General features: G+C 35.8%; 1 protein-coding gene across 3 annotated transcripts in view; it reads right to left on the bottom strand.

Moving 5' to 3' along the window:
• Positions 1-217: 217 nt before the first annotated feature.
• Positions 218-23835, bottom strand: part of klu (zinc finger protein klumpfuss) — a 40588-nt gene continuing 16970 nt past the window's right edge. For all 3 annotated transcript variants that reach the window (XM_090160751.1, XM_090160752.1, XM_090160750.1), the window contains 2 exons: positions 22435-23753; positions 218-1844 (listed from right to left, as the gene is read on the bottom strand). In XM_090160751.1, coding sequence (XP_090016877.1) covers positions 22542-23753 — 1212 coding nt within the window. In that variant the 3' untranslated portion in view covers positions 218-1844; positions 22435-22541. The remainder of the gene's footprint in view (positions 1845-22434; positions 23754-23835) is intronic.

Here is a 23835-nt window from a genome sequence, read left to right as displayed (position 1 = left end):
TTTAATATAATAATTTTTTTAAAGGTTTAAACTTTTTAATTCCTCATTATTTATTAACCACGTATTTTTGAGCAATTTAGGTGTGTTTTAGTCACTACAATATTTTTCTTTGTCAATATTAGTTTCTTTTAACAAAAAGAAAATATTTAAGCAAATTAAAATTTTTTACGAATTATTTTTCAATTAGATTAAATTTAATTTTAATCAGCGTGCTAATTTCATTTTATTATTAATACTTAATTTGACGGTTTAATAACTTCAAAAGAAGAAACGCAACAAAAAATCATAAACTTTCATAACTTAAATAATGAGTTAGGAAGGGGAGACAATTGGGGGATTTTAATTACGAGTGATTAAAAATTAGTTTATATAATTTAATAATGTTTTATGTTACAATGCTTAATATAGGTTTAAAAATATAGATGTATTTTCTTTTTGTACAATACAGAATTTCATACAGGCAGGCGAAAAACATCCTCACGTGGAATACTTTTAAACCCTTTACTTAAATATAATGGACTTTTGTCGTTACCACCTCGATTTTTTAAAAATTTTCCTACGTGAAATTTTATTTATGTAGAAATTATTTGCAAAACTACGCTAAAACCGTCGAGTTCTTTTACTGTATAGAGTTAACGAAAAAATTGAGCAAATTCTCTTTACATTTGAAATAAGAAATGTATGAATGGTCCCTTAAACCCAAAAGTTCAAAATTTTGTATTTTTCAGCCTTCCAAATGGCAAAATGAACGGTTTCCCCTTAATTGTATAATTTAACGCTGCGGTATAATACATTTCCTCATAAATAACCGTATTTAAATAAAATTTTCATCCTTAAGGTACTTTATTTGCGTATTTTAATTCGGGTAAATATTTAAGAGACCATTCGTTAAGATCGTATTTCAAACTTTGAAATCTTTTTTGTTTTAAATTTGGCTACTTGTTATCACCCGGGGTATATTAAATAGATGCCAGGTAGAAGAGAATTACAAAGTAAAAAATTAAGAAATTAGACTAGAACAGAAACTCGATTAACAAATATAAATCGAGAAATGGGGGGCATTATATTCAAATCAAATCTAAATTTCCTCTTATTTTTAAATTTACCTTCTAAAAATATTTTTCGCAAGGCTTAGTGTTGTGGTATAAAACGTCTACGCTCTATGTAACCTGAGCCTTCATACCTATATTTGTTTTATGTACATTTTTCTTTAGTAAAACATAACTTCTAATATTTTTAAACGCATTTTGTTCAAAATGATAGAACGTTTAAAAACTAAAGAAAAAAATGTGAGTATTTTTTGGCACTATAAAATTTTCTTTTGTTAAATTTTCAAAGAAAATCGTATTATTATAACGGGTATATCTCTATATATACGGGGGGATAAAAGATTAACATCTTTAATCCTTATTTTTACATCTCTCTCACTTTATAATTTTTTTCACAACCACTCGAACTTTGTTGTTGCAGCCGATACAACTTGATCACGCATTGAGCCAAATTTTTGCTTACCAATTAAATTAAAAGCAAAATAAAGGAGTTTAGGATGTTAAAAACAAACTAAAAAATTAAGAACCAAAAAAAAGTAAAACACGAAAATTTAGGTTCATTTAAAAAAAAATTCACAAATCGGACTCCGAATGTACCGTGTTTATTGTTTTAAATAAAATCCTTAAACGTTGTTCTAATTTAAACAAATAAAAAACCCAATTCACTTTTTTGAGGGGGAATGAAGGGTTCAATGAAAAGACATTTGGGCAAGGTGAGCTTCTTGGCACACACATCAGATGGCGCTCAACACATTCCGATTCTTTCCAGATCATTTGTACTAATATCTGTACACACTGAAAATAAAAATAAAAATGAATTTAATATAGCAAACCAATGATATTAGATACTTAAAAAACTAGAGGCTGATATTGCGTGTCGCCTTTATTACTTTTACCAAAAGTACATAATATATAAGTATTCATCTACCTATCATGATAATGTAATGTTATTAGCTTAGAAACATGAATCTTCGCAGCGAGGGGATGATCAATATCCGTAATCGGTGTACAAGCCTTTAGCTTTGAGTGTACTTAAGTGATTACGTAATCGGTGTACAGAATTTAAAGAAATAGTTAGATTGCAAGGCTCTATTTTTAAAAAAAGGTTTGGGGAAAAACAATTTCTAAAAATATTTAATCGGGAAAACATGAGCCCAACGGAATTCGTGTCGAGCATGGGAAGTTGCATGTTCCATTTTAAGGGCCTAGAAATTCCACTTTTAATAAAAGTGTATTTTCTTTCACGTCTGATTTTATAGAATAATTAATAATTTAATAAATATATTTTAAACTATTGAAATTGAATATAAATTTTACTTCTAAATCAATCAATAGTAAAATGTGGTTGATTCGTTTTTTATTGTTATAATTTGTCAATATTTTACGCATTAAGTTTATTATATTGATTATATTGCATGATCAGGTGTTTTTACCCGACTACAAATTTCGGTAAACATATTTTGAAACAAAGTCTATACAATCAAAACAAGCCTCAAACCCTTTAAAAAATAACACTAGACACCAAAAAATACATATTTTTATCCTCTAGATTCGAGATATCCACTTGTTATATATCACAAAAGTAAAAAAAAATCTCCGCTAGACGGCATTGTATACCTAACATTCTAAAGGTGTTCTATTTCAAATACGAGGGTAACTCTTTTGTCCAGCGCCCATACCCGAGACAGGGGTAAAACCCTCCATTGTAAAATAAAGCCTCGACTGCAAACCCCAATGCGGGGAATTTTCGAGCTTCGAACCCCAGGGCACCCTCTTGGTACCATTGACCAAAAAAACCAACAAGTCCAAGCTTTTATTATACGTAAAAAATCAAATCTTATAATAAAACCAATAAAAAGGGTGTACCCACGAGGGATGGCCGTAAAAATCTTAGCGAAGGGGAGGTTAGATATTTTTTATATTCGTACATACAGAAATAAAATTGATTCCTCGGAGCAATTCTTCGAGGCAGAAATCGGGAATTTTCTCTTCCGTATCCAAGAGATGTTTTTCGGGGCGAATAAACTTTGGTAAATCTTTTTTGGCCGGTGGTTGAGGAGGGGTAAACGTTAGAAGCTTCCCCAAAAAAGGGGATAAAGCTAATCTAGCGTACTAAAAAACACCCATAAATCTAGCCGCAGGGTCAAAGGGATCCGAGATATAGTGGAAGATTTTAGGCAGAATAACAAACGTTATTTACGAATATTTTCCAGATGAGGGTCAATATATTTATGTAGATTTCTAAAATCTGCCGAAAACCGTGTAAAGGGTTTAAAAATCGTATAAATAATATATTAGGTAGGCCTGTCAAAACGTTTCGGGTTTGCAGACTTTGTTGCTCGGAAAATATTCAACTTGGGCATATTAAACTTATGGAAATTTTAAATGTATTCGTAAATTTGAATGTAATTCGCACCGCTATGCTATAATGGTAAAATATTAATTTCACGCGCAATTTAATATAAATGAGAGATCAACGAAAAATAAATGGGTAACGTTGAACCCACGATATAAAATTTTACTAAATCATCTGGTATATAACCTCAAAAATCGAGAAATAAATAGGGTTATTTTCTTTAAGGGAAAGACCGAATGCCCGAACTCGAGTGAAAATGTTTCGAAAAAAAAATATAGTTTAATTATTGACACGCCAAAAATTACACCCAAAAATATGCAAATTTAGATTTCAATTTATATAACGCTATATATTTCGCGTGGGTATTTGAAGGAAATTCCGCACGTATATTTTTTTAAGGTTCCCGGTTGAAATGTGATTGGTTCTCTAAATTAACCAGGAAAAGAAAGTAATATTTCTGGAAGCCCATTAGTATATCTCTAGCCCCGACTAGGTATCCTCCCACTTCGCGTTGGTTTTTTTATCTCCCATTATTTCTCTGCAAAATTCATTTCTCCATCTTTCGTCCCTTACAGCAACCTATCATTAAACTTCCTCGCAGAAATTAGCCTTTCGGGGTTTTCACTTAAGACACCGACTTCAGTCAGCCGTTACTGATTGGAATTCGAAAATCTTGAACGCCCACTTGGTACGTTAAGGATTCGATAGTAACGACTTCATCGACATCGACGAAAACAAATAATTATCATTTATCAATGACCCTATTTCACTTTCAAGTATTCGCCAATTCTTTCGAGATAAACAAGCTTGAAATAAAGTTTGCTTTTCCTTTGGGACATTTTGCATTTATGAGTCACAAACATTGCGGAATCCTAACAGGTATGTCATAACAAAGTGTTAATGATTATATAATGAACATTTCTCTTTTAATAAACATCCACCTAGCTCGATGAACTTATATCGATGGCCGCTAGGTGTCTTTACGGTCACTGAAAAAGCTAACCCCTAGGCTGCAAGGGCCCACCTCTCTTGTCGGGCCTGACTGGGGTGGCGGAGTGGTTAGCTCTTTCGCCTCGCAGCAAGAGGAGCCGGGCTCGATCCCAGTTTGCGGCACTGTGTGCATTTGTGAAAACTCGGACCAACTCCTTCCGCGTTGAGTTTGCAAGTTCTCTCCCCATTTTTTCCCCCGAGCTCTTCGGTTTCCCCTTCCATAAAAACTTGTCGAGGTTAACTGTAATAATTAGTGTAGGGACCTGTTGGTTAGCGTGGAATGAAGGGCTGGCCACCACCCTCCTACGCAATGGGGCCCGGCCACCTGAATTAATGGCTTTAAAAGTCACTTGATGACTTAGGCCTAAGGTAGTACCTTGGGTATTAGCCTAGTTGATTATTATTACCATATTAAGAATATTACATACAAGAATATCGCAAACTAGGGAAATACCACCCAATCAATTAAAAAAAAAAGTCGAAAAATTTACCGCGGAATCTCCCGCACCGATTCTTAAAAATCGCCGTAAACATTGCGTAAAACCCAGGTATAATTATTAAAATTCTGGGGTAGTTCCATAAATTGAGGGAAAACCACCACCCTCCATCCAAAACAGCATGAAAAACCCCAACCTAAAATAAAATATACCCAACTAGGAAACTTTCTCTCCCGGGCAGAGACCGACCAAGATTACGCTCCAAAATGTGAAATGAGGGGGCCGGAATTGAACGGGGGGGGGGTGTTGCGTAAAGGGGGCCGGTAGGGCAAGGCCGTCGCTCACCTGCTGCTGGAGGTCGTCAGAGCATAGAGGAACTATCCCCTCAACCAGTTATTAAAAAATATATCGGAGGGAAAACGTAATATTTCCTACCCTCCCGCGACAGTCACCGAAGGCGGAGGGGGAAGTTTCCGTAACGCAGACTTTACAACCCACACACGCCTTTGCTCGAACTACCAGATGAGAGATTAAAATTGAATTATTGCTACCGGGGTTTTTTCGGTATTTTTCAAAACGTTTCGTAGCAAAAGTGGTAGGATTTACCCCGATTAAATTTTCGCTATTGCGAAAGCCTCAACATTTTCATTATTTTTTCCGTATTTTATGAGATGTTAATCTAAGCGTGGGGGGTGGATTTTTTATTACTGCCAGCGTTTTTTAAATGTATTATAGCTCGGAAAATATAAAATATAAATAATTATACTCATTAATTACTATGATTGGGAAATTATTAAATTACTTTTACATAATTATTTTACGCCTTTTAAAATTTAGCAATTTTAAATTTGTACCGTTTTGAGGGTGGTTTAACATAACGTAGCAGCAGATAACTTTTACATTTAAAATATTTGAAATTTGACGTGTATTAAAAGCTCGATTGACAAGTTTTAGAAGAAATTTAACTCAAAACCTTTCAAAATATTTCGCTTCGTTGTAACAACTTAATAAATATAACCTTTTCCTGAAAATGATCAGTCTAGACTGTTGCGATAATTAGTAAGATTATTAATTTTAATTATTGTCATTTTCGGTTTACGTAAGTAATTAATCCTATAAATATCCGCTACTAAAAAGGTTTCATTCCATGATTAGTCTAATATTGTATACAAATTTATATAAAGCGGCATTTTCACCTCATTTTTTCGAATCTAAAAATAAAACTAAACCTCTAGACTAGCTTTAAACTGATTAACAATGTAACATTATTAATGTTTTGTAGTACGTTTACTGTTATTAGACGTTTTATATCGATAAAAAGTTAAAAACCCTTAAAAAGTAATTATGTTTAATTTTTTATTTTTCCGATTTTTCTGGAAATGTTTCCGCATTTTCCGCATTTATTTTTCCGGAAAACTAACAACACTACTTAAAAGTGAAAAGGGCGCAAAATAAATTAAATTGGCGACCCCGAGTGGACAAATGACGAACAACTACCACCTTGGTTAATACAATAGACCTATTTTTAATAGATTTTTAATTATTGCCACGGCTTTAATCTTCGTAAATTAATGAGGTGCAAAGTTGCGTAAAATATTTACAGCTTCGAAGAGAGAAAGTTGAGGTCCTCTAAAATTAGCTGAAACATTTCGTGGTATTTCCCCGAGTCATTATGTAGAGAGGTGACCTCAAGCAAAACGGCCCCGTCCGCCGTATGTCGCCAAATACGTGACGGCGAAGAGTCGAGGGTGTTAGAATCGACGACGCGACCAGACACTACACTCGGAAGCGGATGAAAGCGCGGACCGCCGACGTCCGAAGTATCAGCTGGTGGCAAAGGGGTACTTAAGGAAGCTAATCTAAAAATAAGAGTTGAAAGGAAGACTGAGAGAGGGACCAACAAAATAGGAACAATGTCATAGAAAGAAACATCCCGGGAAACAAAGCGAGAGGCGCAAATATTCGCTAACCACCGGAGAAATAAATCGTCCTGTGAACTCCGCCGAAAACGTGCGCTTCGTACCTACTACCTAGCAGCCTCCGACAGTCCTTTCTCCTGGAAGGATACGCTCCCAAACTCTTTTTCGTTCTCTGATGGCGGGCTGCATTTCGACGGTGAATAATCGGGATGCCAAAGAAGCCGACCCGCGGGGGGGTGTCGAAGAGAGAGCCCCCGCCACCCAATAATCTGCTAAGCTAAGCGAAAGCTATATATAAAGTTATTTCCGACTACTTTTATTTCAGTACACCGCTTAATTCGTCTGGAAACTATACCCGCTTAATTACATTAATTACCAAAATAGTAACCGCCTAATTTATTTATTTAATTTCGATTTGCGTTATCTATCTATTGATAAACGTTACCAAGTAATACAATTAATAAAATACATTTTGATAATAGCTTAAATATATTTTGATAATAGCTTAAATATATTTTGATAATTTAAATATATTTTGATAATTTAAATATATTTTGATAATAGCTTAAATATATTTTAATAATAGCTTAAATATATTTTAATAATAGCTTAAATATATTTTAATAATAGCTTAAATATATTTTAATAATAGCTTAAATATATTTTAATAATAGCTTAAATATATTTTAATAATAGCTTAAATATATTTTAATAATGGCGTGCCTAAATTTTTAGAATACCCTAACTAAATTTTGATAATAGCTTAACTAAATTTTGATAATAGCTTAACTAAATTTTGATAATAGCTTAACTAAATTTTGATAATAGCTTAACTAAATTTTGATAATAGCTTAATTAAATTTTGATAGTACCTTAATTAAATTTCGATAATAGCTTAATTAAATTTTGATAATACCTTAATTAAATTTTTAAAATCGCTTAATTAAATGTTGATAATACCTTAATTAAATTTTGATAATACCTTAATTAAATTTCGATAATACCAGATTTACTGAATTATTCAGAATACCAGATTTACTGAATTATTCAGATTACCTAATTTAATTCATTATTCAGAATACCTAATTTAATTCATTATTCAGAATACCTAATTTACTCAATTATTCAGAATACCTAATTTACTCAATTATTCAGAATACCTATTATAATTCATTATTCAGAATATCTATTTAACTTCATTATCCAGAATACCTATTTTACTTCATTATTCAGAATACTTGATAGCACGAATAAATAAATAAATAACTGAAAAAATAAATTCATGCTGGTATAGACGAATTTCTTGTTTATATTTAGAAATAAATTTAGAAAAATTAACTCAGTAAATTCGAAAAGATAACTTAAAATTGCAACGAAGATTCGCTCGGTTCCACCTGACAAAACTTTGTTTTGGGCGCAATTACTTCAAACTAATCGTATATTACGAAGTTATTTAAATTTGTAGGCCAACTTGGCTCCACACTCTCGACATTCTTTGTCGTCGCGAAATTTTCCCTGCCTTCCAAACGGACAACATTTTTACGCGCGATAAAGAAGAAAATATCGCAAAAAGAGTGAAATAAAATAAGGGTGAAACAGAATGGCACGTCACTTGGTGGCGCTGTCTGATTAGTCGGATTTAGTCCGGCGCGTAATAGGTGCTGCCGGAACTATTATACTCGGAGAAAGTGGACAAATTTCGTTTTGGTTGACAGCATTGTCAAAGGTACTTGGACCTTTTAATATCTGCAAACTGGCTCTCAGGGCATAGAGGGAGAATATATAGAGGGCTTCGCCGCTGTCTGTTCTAGGATGTTGGAGCCCTCTACTTATTGGGCTTTTGGTTACAGTTATAAGTGTTATTAAAGAAATGAAATTATATTAAAATTAGGAAACTTAAATTAAAAAAAAGAAATAGAATGAAATTAAAATTGGCAAATATAAATTAAAAATGAAATGGAATTAAAATAAAACTAAAATTAGGAAATATAAATTAAAAAAGAAATATAAATAAATTAAAATTAGGAAATAAAATTAAAAACAATAATAAAATTAAAATTAAATTAAATTAAATAAAGAGATGTAATTAAATTTAATTAAAACTTTAAAATTAAGAAATATTAAATTAAAATATATAATTATATTAAATTAAAATATATAATTATATTAAAATATATAATTATATTAAACTAAAATATATAATTATATTAAAATATATAATTAAATTATATTAAAATATATAATTAAATTATATTAAAATATATAATTAAATTAAATTAAAATATATAATTTAATTATATTAAAATATATATAATTAAATTATATTAAAAAATATATAATTAAATTATATTAAAAATATATAATTAAATTATATTAAAAATATATAATTAAATTATATTAAAAAATATATAATTAAATTATACTAAATTAAAATTAAAATTAAGAAATATAATTAAATTAAATTAAAATTAAAATTAAGAAATATAATTAAATTAAATTAAAATTATAAATATAATTAAATTAAATTAAATTAAATTAAAATTATAAATATAATTAAATTAAATTAAATTAAAATTATAAATATAATTTAATTAAATTAAATTAAAATTATAAATATAATTAAATTAAATTAAATTAAAATTATAAATATAATTAAATTAAATTAAATTAAAATTATAAATATAATTAAATTAAATTAAAATTATAAATATAATTAAATTAAATTAAATTAAAATTATAAATATAATTAAATTAAATTAAAATTAAGAAATGTAATTACATTAAGATATGATTACTGTACTATTCCAGCTATATGTACGAAAGTAGATGGTGACTTGAGCGTCGAACTCTATTTGCGCCTTTTCTCAACTTGTTTCCTCAACTAAACTACAGAGGGCGTTGCAGGCCTTCTCCTCCCACACCATTTCGCGTTTGAATGGCTGCCAAAACGCGGCGCTCTCTCCCGCAAATAGCGACTATTGTTCGGAACGATCCTAGAACTACGCCAAGCGTGGAAACAACGATGGAATAGCCTTTTCCTAATTTAGATTGACGCCACGCCGTTCTTAATAGGCCTCTTTCGTCGTCTTACGACCGCCGTTTCAAAGTCCGCGTGACTCCCACTAGTCAATGCGTTTCGCTGTAATGGCGTCGCTCTCTTTGAAGTGGCCTATCGATTGCCGCGCCGATGCAATACACGAAACTAAATAGCACAGTGCATAGCGCGAAACAACGAAAATAACCAGCCCAAAGGTTTCCAAAAAGTAAGCAATCGGCTTTGAAGAAGATTTATCTGTAGCTATTTTCGCGAAACGACCTTCCACACGTGTTGCTTTTTAAACCCGTTTTTTTTTTTTTACAAAAAAAGCAAGTAGGCCAAAAATAGTCCAAAACCTCCATAGTGGTGTTTCAGCCGCATTTCCGCTTCTACCGAAAAAAAATATTGTTGCCAAATTATGGCAAAATAAAATTCTTACCCCCTTGCAAAAACTTTTGAAAAGTAAATAATAAAAGAAAAATCAGAAACAATTATCAGAATGAAATTTTTTATATAATATGCTGGAAATTTAAAAAAAAATTACCCGAAAATTTTAAAAATATATTAAATTTAAAGAAATATAAATTTGTAAAATTATCAGGTTTTAAAAATCAGATTGGGAAATTAAAAAAAAATTCCTGAAATATGACCCGAAAATATTAAAAAATATAAAATTCGAAATGTGTAAAATTATCAAGGTAGAAACTTAAATAAAATCTGTCCGGAAAATGTGTAAAATTGTCAGAAACTTGGATCTCGTTCATATTTTCGGGTTCTTAACATTTACTATGCTGGCTATCGTATTCGGCCAACACGCAGCACACGAGAACAATACTGGAAAGTATGCGTTGATCCAATTATTAGCACGGCTATCAGCAAAAAACTACATTTGACAGGAAACGTTGCAATAAGTGGACATTTGGTGGGAATCACTGCTGTTGGAGGAAATTTCCATTTGGAAAACATCGGCCGGCTGTTAAAGGACATTCCCTGGATTCATTGCTGTTAAAGGACATTCCCTGGAATAGGTGCTGTTAATATACATTCCCTGGAATAGGTGCTGTTAATATACATTCCCTGGAATAGGTGCTGTTAATATACATTCCCTGGAATCTTCGCTGCTGTTAAAGGACATTTCAAGGAATCGCTGCTGTTAAAGGACATTTCCAGGAATCGCTGCTGTTAAAAGACATTTCCAGGAATCGCTGCTGTTAAAGGACATTTCCAGGAATCGCTGCTGTTAAAGGACATTTCCAGGAATCGCTGCTGTTAAAGGACATTTCCATGGAATCGCTGCTGTTAAAGGACATTTCCATGGAATCGCTGCTGTTAAAGGACATTTCCATGGAATCGCTGCTGTTAAAGGACATTTCCATGGAATCGCTGCTGTTAAAGGACATTTCCATGGAATCGCTGCTGTTAACGGACATTTCCATGGAATCGCTGCTGTTAAAGTACATTTCCATGGAATCGCTGCTGTTAAAGGACATTTCCAGGAATCGCTGCTGTTAATATATATTCCCTCGAATTGCTGCGGTTAAAGAACAATCACTCGAATTGCTGCTGTTAAAGGACATTCCCTCAAATTGCTGCTGTTAAAGGAAATTTCCAGGAATCGCTGCTGTTAAAGTACATTTCCATGGAATCACTGCTGTTAAAGGAAATTTCCAGGAATCGCTGCTGTTAAAGTACATTTCCATGGAATCGCTGCTGTTAAAGGACATTTCCATGGAATCGCTGCTGTTAAAGGACATTTCCATGGAATCGCTGCTGTTAAAGGACATTTCCATGGAATCGCTGCTGTTAAAGGACATTTCCAGGAATCGCTGCTGTTAAAGGACATTTCCAGGAATCGCTGCTGTTAATATATATTCCCTCGAATTGCTGCGGTTAAAGAACAATCACTCGAATTGCTGCTGTTAAAGGACATTCCCTCAAATTGCTGCTGTTAAAGGACATTTCCATGGAATCGCTGCTGTTAAAGGAAATTTCCATGGAATCGCTGCTGTTAAAGGACATTTCCATGGAATCGCTGCTGTTAAAGGACATTTCCATGGAATCGCTGCTGTTAAAGGACATTTCCATGGAATCGCTGCTGTTAAAGGACATTTCCATGGAATCGCTGCTGTTAAAGGACATTTCCATGGAATCGCTGCTGTTAAAGGACATTTCCATGGAATCGCTGCTGTTAAAGGACATTTCCATGGAATCGCTGCTGTTAATGTACATTTCCATGGAATCGCTGCTGTTAAAGGACATTTCCAGGAATCGCTGCTGTTAATATATATTCCCTCGAATTGCTGCGGTTAAAGAACAATCACTCGAATTGCTGCTGTTAAAGGACATTCCCTCAAATTGCTGCTGTTAAAGGAAATTTCCAGGAATCGCTGCTGTTAAAGTACATTTCCATGGAATCGCTGCTGTTAAAGGAAATTTCCATGGAATCGCTGCTGTTAAAGTACATTTCCATGGAATCGCTGCTGTTAAAGGACATTTCCAGGAATCGCTGCTGTTAATGGACATTTCCTGGAATCGCTGCTGTCAAAGGACATTCCCTCGAATAGCTGCCATTAGAGGAACATATCCTGGCAAACGTTGCCTTTAGAGGCCATTTCCCGGGACGCGATGTATCGTTTAACAATACTATAAACAAGGCAGCATTTTAATGAGAGAGAGAGAGAGAGAGAGAGAGAGAGAGAGAGAGAGAGAGAGAGAGAGAGAGAGAGAGAGAGAGAGAGAGAGAGAGAGAGAGAGAGAGAGAGAGAAAGAGAGAGAGAGGGCGGAATCAGATGAGAAAGTGAAAAGCACGAGATGCGGAGCAGAACAGGCAAAAAAATAGTTGGCACTGAAAAGACACGAGACAAGCGCTTTCTTCGTCTTCGAGAGAGAGAGAGAGGAAGTCATTCTAGAACTACTTCAAATGACTCGAGACGGGAGATATCTGGCCGCGAGGTGGCGCGCCGAGAGTAGCGCTTCTTCGGCGACTGCCTCCCCCGCTCCATTGTTGCGTCCTCCTTCCGAAATAGACAGAGATAAAGAAATGCCAGTTACGAGATTTGAACGCGGGAATCGCGTATAGAAAATACGCAGTTTAACCGCCCCCCCCCCCCCCCCGTCCGCATTACTTCTCTTTGCTCTCGGGAAATTAAAACAAGAAGAACACTTGACATAACACCAGATGCGCAGTCTCTACCAGAGTTGTAAACGGTTTTCGCTCGTTTGTGAAATTGACAGCGCATGGTAGACTAAATACGCGTGGTTTTATCAGTTTTATAAGCGTTTAGTTCATCCACGGTTAGTACCTAATATTAATTACTGTACACCTATTAACTACCCAGTTGCTCATAATATTACGCGTTCCAAAAATGTATTTTTAATGTATTTTTTTCGGTTATTTATTCTTGCATATTTAAACAACACTACTAATTAATCAATTTATTTTTTGAGAGGTTGCTTAAAGACCTTCAACATGGTTTCACATGAGTAAAACATTTTGGTAAGTGTATACATATTTATAATTAAGCGAAATTTAACATTAATAAAATTCAAAGTTTTTCGTTACAGATAAAATCATTTTTAAAATAATAAAATTCTTTAAGATCTTAGAGCACCTTTCAATTGGTATTTCTCCTAACCAAATAAAATTTCCACCTTCTCGATTAATCAACAATCATATTTGAAAAGCAGCATTATTTTGGCTGTATGGTATTCTGGAACACTTTAGCGTAACAAAATTGAATTCTATTAATTTATTTAAGTGTTTTTGGGAATTTTTACCCCATATGTTTTAACACAAGGATATCATAATCAACAGTACCAAAAACACCATTACCAAATTTATAAATATCGTGCCAACAATAAAGAAAACAGTAGTGGTTCTAAATTTGGCTGTCAGCCTTCAGCGGCATCTCAATTTAGGCGATTGTCGGCTAAGCTTCGCGGCATTCAAATGGTTTTCTACGAGCGCCACTCCTCGATATTTTCCCCAGTTGTAGAGTAAACGACACGCTCGTCTTTTTGTTGTTAACTAGGGGTGGATAAACAGAGAGAAAAAAAGTATCTATTCCGATTTTTGACTGTACCAATCAGTCGCCATTGAAGAATAGCAGAGTTTTCGTTTTGGCGACATACGTAACAACGCGACTGACAAGACAAGTTCTCTGTCGTTTATCTAATGGAAATCTTAGCCCGAAACCTTTTCGGCGTAATAGAAAACCCTCGTTGATAGAAAGCTTATTAGCGACTGCTCGCTTTCCAAAGCAGAGGGGACGTTTCTGATACAGTCTTGATCCTCGGAGGTGTACCAGACGGAGGGACTTTTTTCTTTCGATAATAAGCGACGCTCTCCCACGATTTTTACGTCGATGTTTCGAGAGACCGAGCGATTTCCCCAGAGAATATAAAGGATGCCTTTCACTTTTGATCTCCGTCTCCACGGCTTTTAAAGAGGAGATAATAAAAATAAGTAATCGCTATTTTTTGCGTCAGATATAATTAGCGAAAGGTTTAAAGTTCGAGCTAGACAATTAACGAGATGGCACCACCCGGGCCCTTGTAGAGATGTTCGTTGTTTCTATAAATAGGTCCGCGAAAATAGACTGAAGAATGGATGAAATCATTTATAAATCGTTCAGAGAGTGTAAAAACATTTGCGTCAGGCGTTTTGAAAATCGTTATTGTAAGGATGAAAGCTCTCTCTAACATCGTATTATTAGACTTCATAACATTTTGCGTACGGGATTTTGAATCTTAAAATGATTTCGGAATTTAGAAACTGATTAATTGAGATTTTAGTAGCGTTGTAAGTCGGAAAATGTTCCGCGGAAAATGACCGAGGCCTTTTATCCGGAAAACATCAAAAATGTTTTAATTCCATGATTAGTCTAATATTGTTGGCACATTTAAATAAAGCGGCATTTTCGCCTCATTTTTTCGAATCTAAAAGTAAAACTAAACCTCTAGACTAGCTTTAAACTGATTAACAATGTAACGCTAATAATGTTTTGTAGTAGACATTTTATAACGATAAAAAGTAAAAAAAAAAATATGTTTCAATTTCTTATTTTTCCGATTTCCGGAAACTTTTCTGGAAAATTAACAACACTAGATTTTAGAGTACAATTTTACAGTTGATTTCTGATTTTTAAGCTGATTTCGAGATTTTCAGCCAAATTGCGCGATTTTCAAGATTTCTAAAATCAGTTATCAGTACGGGATTTTTACGAATGTCGGACCCTTTAACTCATGTAAAGTATGTATCGGGTTGATCTCAACCATGAAGCCATTAAGAAGAACCTTAAAAGCCAACTGGTCCAATTAGATCATCTCTTATCACTAGCGGCCTTGGTCGTAAATAATTGGGGTCCAAAGATAGGGATGTCCTTCTGGTTTCTGGCACGGGTCCATCATCATTTCGTGTCCACGTTTGGAAGATAGTAAGGAACAATCCATCTCTCACTCCAGGACTCCCGAAATAGGTGGCCGATAAAAATATAGGGGACGACTTAATGAAACCCAAAACAATTCGCTTCCAGTCAACGCCAAGAAAGTACCACTCTTGCAAATAAAATCGTGAAATCGCTATAGTCACTCAACGGAGTTACCCTAATTAAAACTAAATATTTAAATGAAGATTTGACTACAATGTAAAATATAAATCCTATTTTATTCGAATCTTCAAAGGTTACTATACCCAAAAGGTGCTTGACAATCAATGGGATTTGAAATTTTGCGTATGGGATTTTGAATTTCAAAGTGATTTTAGAAATCAGAAACTGATTTTGAGATTTCAGAGCTCAATTATCGCGTTGATTTCTTGTTTTTTTAAAGATAATTTAGATATTTTGGAACTGATTATCGGCAAGATTTTGGAATTTTCAAGTTCATTTCAAAATTTATAAAATCATTTTCTCTATAGAGTGTACGGGATTTTGGCAGGGCCGTAACCAGGGGGGGGGGGGGGCGGTCGGGCCGTGCCCACCCTGAGCCGTATGGTTGTATGTACAATTTTTTTTATTTGTTTCCATTGCGTGCCCCCCTGAAATCAAATCCTGGTTACGGTGCTGGATTTTGGCCACTTAAAAATCAGATAATCACAGAGCATTCATTATCTATCGTATTTATAATAATTTAAAATTTAAAGAGATTAACTTTATTTTGAAGTGACTATTAGTTAACTCGAAATGTATTAATACGAAACAGCCACTTAAGTTAACTTCTCTGTAGTTTAAAATTACAAAGCGTTTGATTAAACATCTATGAATGTACTGATAATAAAGTTTCTTCTTAGAATTTTTGTATTTAAAATGATTAAGCTTACTAATATTGATAATATTTGGTCATTAAAACCGCACCGCACGAGATAAATTCTCGGAATGAATTCGCGCCAATGTTGATAATTTAAGATCACTCGTGTACGATATAGCCCCGCCCAATGAAAAACGCGTTGGAATTTAAATTAGCCGAAATTAAATAAATAGAAATGGTAAAATTAAGCAAAATGGGGAGTGTCTCATCCGCGGATTATAATTAAGAAAACGATTAAAAAACACGCCGTCGCGAGTCCTTCTGCACCCTCGTCGTTCGGAATAATTACAACGCACATTCGATCTTTATAGTATCACACCAAAAAAATTTCGTGTTTTTTCCCCGAAATATTTTGGCCCACCTTAGGGCTAATGCGAGGACGCGCCAAGATTAAATAATACATTATTTTTGAGAAACGTAAATTTTCATTTCCATTTCTCCTGACATCAGAGCGATGGAACAAACACCTGTCTTACATAAAGTCGTTAAAATTTGCAAAGTGGAATATCATTAGCGTCGTCTGCTTCACACCGCCAACTCTCTAAGAAGATTGATCGTTTTCTCACAGACAAGATTGGCCGCAAATTCTCATATAGTATTTATATAAGTCAAAAATTACGTAAATTTCGATCAAGGTTTTACCATTGAGTTGGGAATAAATAGAGGTACAACTAAATCTGGCTAGCGCGGGACCAAATTCATTCAACAAGGAGATTTTATCAACTTTATCGAACTACCGTGGCGGCATCTGTCTCTGCAACTATATTGCAATTGAATTTTTTCGCGAATCTGATGCGAAATTTAAATGTATGATTACTCGTAACAAACAAACCTTTGAAGTTGTTTAAAAATAATTTAATTCTGTCAACACGATCCTTTTTAACTCAAGTTACGGTGAGTTAGCTAATAATTATTTATTTTTAGCCATATAACTTTACAAAATATAGATGGCGCTACCGCCTAATTATAAAGATGAATTTCGTACAGTCTTATCAGAACACGTCCCGCGTAACCATGGCAACCGAAATCGTAATTGTAATTCTAGCAGTATTATTCCCAATTCAATGGGTTTTACGCGTAAAAACAATGATATGTTTTTTTTAATTCGTTTCTATAGAATACAGACTTTTCAAAGAGGGCGTATTTATTTTATACAATTTACGTAAAAGGTGATATTGAAATTAAATAAAATAAGCAACGTAATAGCATGCCAATTTAACTAAAATATCACCGATCAGTTTTTTCAGAGCTATCGCGAAATCAAGTTTTAGCCTCCAAGTAAAAAATATGCTTTTATAAGAAGAAATTTATTTCTAGTGGATTTTAGATATCTTGATATCAATTTGAAAATCCCAAAATCTGGGCGAAATCATACTCTGAAATCTCAAAATTGATTTCTGATTTCTAAAATAATTTTGAGATTCAAAATCCCGTACTTAAAATCTGCCAACATCGGACCCCTCGAAAAATGATCATTGGGCCATTAGGAAACGTCACACTTACGGTTATCACCTTACTTATGGGGGTAGGTATAACTGGTATTTACAACATTTCGACAAAGTTAGATCGTTATCGGTCGTTATTAGCAATTTAATGTTATTCAACGGCAAAACCGAAAGCGGAACATTTCGGGGGAGGAGGTTGGTTCGCTTGCAGAGCCCGAGTACCGCCTAATCGCTCCTTCCAAAGCCCCCGGGCCCTCCAACGAGAGATGTAGAAATTAAAAAGAATGAAAAAAAAGACGGGTGGGGCCGAAGTGGCTACCTTCCCCCCTTACTTCCAATTTCGACGAAATTATCATTGGAAATTATTGTTCTTGTCACTTACGAAAAAAATCTCGACAGATCGCTTTTATACCACTACGATGTCGCCCCGGGATCAAGTCACGCGGGGACAATTCCTAAAGCTGCTTATTTATTATTTATTATATTTATAATAATAATAATAATTTATTTATTATTACCAAAGACTTCATATTTGATTTAAATCGGATTTTTATTGATTTAATAGATTTTTTTAAAGTTTTATTCATGTTTTTTACTTGGAAAATTGATAACTAATTTTAGTGCGGTGATAGCATAAACTATAATTTAAATTAATCTTTAATAAATTGAATTATTATTTAATTATAAAATTTAATTACAATTTATTTTAATTAAAATTTCAAGAAAACTTACTGTCGTATATTTTCATAAATACGTTATTTAAATTATATTTTAAATCACTCGTTAATTAAATAACTGACTTCAAATCGTTCAAGTTAAATCGATATTTAAATAACTGACTTAAATCAAATTGATTTAAATCAAACAACCCTGAAACGATATAGACGCAAGGTTTTTTTTTTAACCAATATTGGGGGTCTAAGCGAAAACAAATTACTAAATACCTTTACTATTTACGCTGGTCAACAATATTTTGGAAAAACTGACTCGCGTGAAAACGCTACGAATATTCTCTGAAGATTTTATCTAAGTGAAATTTAAACCTTAATTTGGACAAATAAATTAATGGACCAGAATCGTAAGCAAAAACATCAATCGAATACCATGCCTTCTAGTGAGATAATCGAGGAACGTTTCCACCCAAATACAAAGGGCGCACTCAGATAACTAGGTAACTCTTTAGTGTAGGGAGCTGTTGGCTCGCGTGGCATGTAGGGCTTACTACCACCCTCCTACGCATTGTAACCCGGCCACCTGTTTAAAGGCAAAATAAGTCGCTAGATGACTTGGGCCTAAGGTGCCCTAGCTGGTTATTATTATTATTATTATTAGTTCCGAAATCGAACCCCGTGGCGCTACAAGCGGGGTTGCTTTGAAATAACCAATCTAGATTCGCGTCCACTAGCTCATCTGTCTAAACTTTAACACGGGGTGAATATTTTAAACTTAAAACGTCTACTGCATTAACTATTTCCAATCAGCATTAAATACGTTGAAATATTCACGATAAAAGGCGTGTCGTCGTTCGTAAAGTTTCTTTTTAAATTATCTCATTTTAATATGTCGCTTTTGTATTTTTTTAAATGTGTTTTACGTAAGGCAAACCAGTCTTTGAAATAACCTTGCCAGATTTCCGAAAAGCGTTCTCCGGGACAACACTAATGGCGAATTAAATTGTTCCGTGTTATTAAAGGGGCTCTTATCTGTTCGGAATTATCAGCCATAACGCGTAACTTTCGCCATTTCGTTCGTATAATTATTATTATCGGGAGCTCAATTTCGATACGCGGTTGTTATATAAATTAAAACTTTCACGAGGAAACCTTTGCTCGTATTTACATTGTTGAAGGCGGCAACCTTTTTTCAATCGACAAAGGTCTAGGCCGGTATTGAGTGATATTTAAATGTAGTTTGGTAATAATCCAAATGACTAAATAATAGGGATGAATAATGCCTATAAGGTATTTCGGATAATTTACAAATTTTAATTCAAAAAGTACGAAACGAAAAGTAGATAAAAAACTACGAACGAAAAATACGGAAAGAAAAATACGAAACGAAAAGTAGCGAAAAAAAGTATGAAACGAAAACTACAAAAGAGAAATTAGAGAACGAAAACTACGAAAGGGAAATTAGAGAACGAAAACTACGAAAGGGAAATTAGAGATCGAAAACTACGAAAGGGAAATTAGAGAACGATAACTACGAAAGGGAAATTAGAGAACGAAACCTGCGAAAGGGAAATTAGAGAACGATAACTACGAAAGGGAAATTAGAGATCGAAAATTACGAAAGGGAAATTAGAGAACGAAAACTGCGAAAGGGAAATTAGAGAACGAAAACTACGAAAGGGAAATTAGAGATCGAAAACTACGAAAGGGAAATTAGAGAACGATAACTACGAAAGGGAAATTAGATAACGAAACCTGCGAAAGGGAAATTAGAGAACGATAACTACGAAAGGGAAATTAGAGAACGAAAACTACGAAAGGGAAATTAGAGATCGAAAACTACGAAAGGGAAATTAGAGATCGAAAACTACGAAAGGGAAATTAGAGAACGAAACCTGCGAAAGGGAAATTAGAGAACGATAACTACGAAAGGGAAATTAGAGATCGAAAATTACGAAAGGGAAATTAGAGAACGAAAACTGCGAAAGGGAAATTAGAGAACGAAAACGACGAAAGGGAAATTAGAGAACGAAAATTACGAAAGAGAAATTATAGAGAACGAAAACTACGAACTTTAGGGAAATTAGAGAATGAAAACTACGAAAGGGAAATTAGAGAACGAAAATTACGAAAGGGAAATTAGAGAACGAAAATTACGAAAGGGAAATTAGAAAACGAAAACTACGGAAAGGAAATTTAGAAAACGAAAATTACGAAAGAAAAGTTAAAAAAAAGTCCAAAACAAAATTTATACTAGGAAAAGTACGAAAATAAGAAAACGAAATATTAAAAATTCAGTGTTGGTATCAAGTTAAAACGTTTCAGATGGCGCTTATTAATAGTGATTGATCAGTCAATTAAAAAAAATTATAAATTAATATATAATATCAAAAAAATGGAAAACACGGAAGGAACCTTCATATTAAAATATAATAAAGGACTAGTAAAACCTTAACTTTCTCAACACATAAGGGCAGACTTTTATGAAAACTCGGCTTCGCATCCACGATTCTATCAGCAGCAAACCCAAATCCAGGGAGGCGTTCGACATGAAGTCATCTTTGCAGCCCATAGGCGCTACACGGAAGGGTAACGCTCAACCGGTTCAAGGAGGAGGGGTTCCGAGCCCGGGACATCGTTATATTTTTACGGCAAATTGAGAAATCGACTGACCAGTTACGGGACGACGCGAGTTCATCCGTGACGTCACTCGGGTACGCGTCGTGGCGCGCGCGTGAATCTTCGGCAATCGAATCAAAAGCCAGCCCCTGAACGACGCGCGACGAAGCGAAGAGCCACCGACGCCCCCTAGCGAGACGCGAGGGAAAAAGTCAACGGAGCGGCAAAACGCGTGTCAAAACGAATCCCGACTAAGTTTACGCGGTTTAGCCAAACTGGCTTAAACAACCTTCCCCTCTCCCCGCTGCTAATAAGCGGACTGGATAATACGAGACGCTCACGAAATTATAACGATCGAGGAATCTTCGTACGTCGAGAGAGTCTCACCCCGTACTACGATCGAGCCTGTAAATAGGGGTATGGTTTGTACGTATTCGGAAGTCGAGTGGAGGGAACCGGGAACCGTATCGGAAGGCATTCAGCCGTAATCGCGGGAGGGATCGTTGAAACTCTGCGGGTTTATTACACCAGTCGTTTCGCTAAGCTACCGCCAGGGGGTGGTTGCGTTGCGGATCAAGTATCCCGGCGAAACCAGCCAAATTACGTAACGCGTCGGCGTAAATGCTCTTCATCCCGCCCCCCTTGCAATGCTTTTCATTTGAAAGGCTTTTTCTACGTTTTTATGATAGCAGTTTTAATGGAATTAAGTTATTGGATATATTATAACCTAGGAAGAATGTTAATGTTGAGACTATCCTGTGGGTACCATGGTCTATTGCCCCTTGTCACGATAATGGGGACGACATCGTAATAATTTCAATAACATATCGAACGTTTTAAGCGACTAATGAGATACCTAATAGCATAAGTGTATAATATTGATACATAAGTGTGACACTTTTTATTCTTCACACGCAAACGTTTTACTGAGAGCTATTCACGAGACAGACTGTATTACGGGCTTCGTCGCCGTTTTGCGTCCGCTTTCTTCCGCCTTTGACAGCGTCTCGCTAGGGGGAGATTTTCTTCTTATGATGACGTTACTAGCTCTCACTAAAATATTCCCCAAAGTAACAAACTTATGGAACAATATTATAGACTTATACTAATAGAGGTAACATAATATTGGTAATGAAAATTATCATTATCCATACTTCTTGTTATTATGCAGGTTTGTCAAAGTTTTTTTCACAATCAAATTCCCTGACTTTTTCAGGTTTTCCCTGACCATCTGCGGAGATTTTCCCTGACTTATTTTGTGCCAAGATATTGTATTTATTTAATCTATATTTTAGAAAAAGTTTTGTATTTGCAACCGAAATTAAATTCCCTGACATTTCCCTGATTTTTAGAATAATTTATAAAATTATCTGACTTTTCCCCGATTTTTATACCCATATTAAAATTCCCCGACTTTTCCCTGATTTTTATACCCATATTAAAATTCCCCGACTTCTCCAGGAATTTCAGGTTTTCCAGGTACCGTGGCAACCCTGTTATGTTATTATTATTATTATTATTATTATTATTTAGTAATTATCCCTGTGCATAAATAAATGCGCAAAAGTAAAAGAATGTACAATTGATAAAAGGTTCGAGACTTACCGTAATTCACGCAAACCCACGACGGATAGCTTCAAAATGAAATCACAAATTTGTCAAAGTAGTTGTCTACGATGGGGAGTGGAGAGTTCATTTGGAATTGTGGCAAATCAGTCTCTACCGGGCGAATGTCCGCGGGAACTTCGACTGCTGACCACGCCGTTCTTGCGGTTGGAGGAGGGCGAATTGGCGCGACCTCTGAAGCCTTTGTTCCTGCTGCGTCTGGTCGGGTGTCCGGCTTCGCTGACGCCTTTGGTCACCACCACGTCGCCGACGCCGACTATGTCCATGCCGTTGAGGCCGCTCATGGAGACAGCCGGGTCCTCGAGTCCTCCGGAACTGCTGTCGGGTAGTTCGTAGCGGGCGTGAGTTCTCATGTGGCGGGTGATCATGTCCCGGCGGCACGCGGCGTAAGGGCACTGAGGACACTTATAAGGTTTCTCGCCAGTGTGCGTCCTCTGATGGGTGCTGAGATGGTCACTTCGGCTGAAGACCTGCCCGCAGGCCCGACACGTGTAGGGCTTGACTCCCGTGTGCAGCCTCATGTGGCGCGTCAACATGTCGGATCTCGCGAACGACCTCTTGCAGACGTCGCAGCCGTAAGCCTTCGTGGCGTTGTTCTCCACTGGTTGGCGGCTGCGATGGCGGCTGGCCATGTGCTTGGCCAGTCGGTCGTGCAGGGCGAACATTTGTCCGCAGATTGGGCAGACGTAGGCCACTTCCGAGGACGAGGTGGCCACTCCTTTGCTGGCGCTGGTCGAAGAGGGTTTGGTCGACGCGTTACCGACTGAGGAGACCACTTCGTTATCGGGGGACGAGTCGAGGGCCGAAGAGACGGGACCGTAAGGCGAATCGGCCAGACCGGCGCTTTTGCTGGCTCGGAGCAGCGTGCCTCGGGTGGCCGGTGTCGGGTCGAAGGGGGTCACGGAAGGATGGTGGTGGTGGACGCGATGATGGTCGTGGTGATTTTGGAGACGGTGCTGCGAGTGGTGATGAAGAGGTTGATGGTGCGGATGGTGAGAGTGAAGGCTAGGTGATTCGACGGCGTATCCACCCACGGTGGGTGATAAAGGGATGCCGGCCGCCGTCATGGTTTCGGCCAAAATGTTCCCGAGAGTTCTTTCACCTAGCGCGCCCGGGCCGAGGTGCGAGAAAGCCTTGGGAGAGGTCAGACCCGTGCCGGTCTTGAAGGACAGATCCAAGGGCGAGTCTTGCGGTGTCGACTGGTCAGACTCCAAACTGCCAGTTTTCTGGACGGCTGGAATCCTCAAAGGTCGAGGAACTACGCGACCTTGACGAAGTATGGTCCCTGGTATTGGTTCCTAAGGGTGGGAGAATTTGACACGGTTACCTACAGACTACATCGCTCATTCCCTTAACGACACCGTTAAACAATTTCTACCT

The sequence above is a fragment of the Leiobunum rupestre genome, chromosome 10 (genome assembly GCF_980474605.1).
Source record: "Leiobunum rupestre chromosome 10, qqLeiRupe1.1.hap1, whole genome shotgun sequence".
Classification (NCBI taxonomy): Eukaryota; Metazoa; Arthropoda; class Arachnida; order Opiliones; family Sclerosomatidae; genus Leiobunum; species Leiobunum rupestre.
Note: the sequence above shows the minus strand (reverse complement) of the source record. Positions and strands in the feature narration are given on the sequence as shown.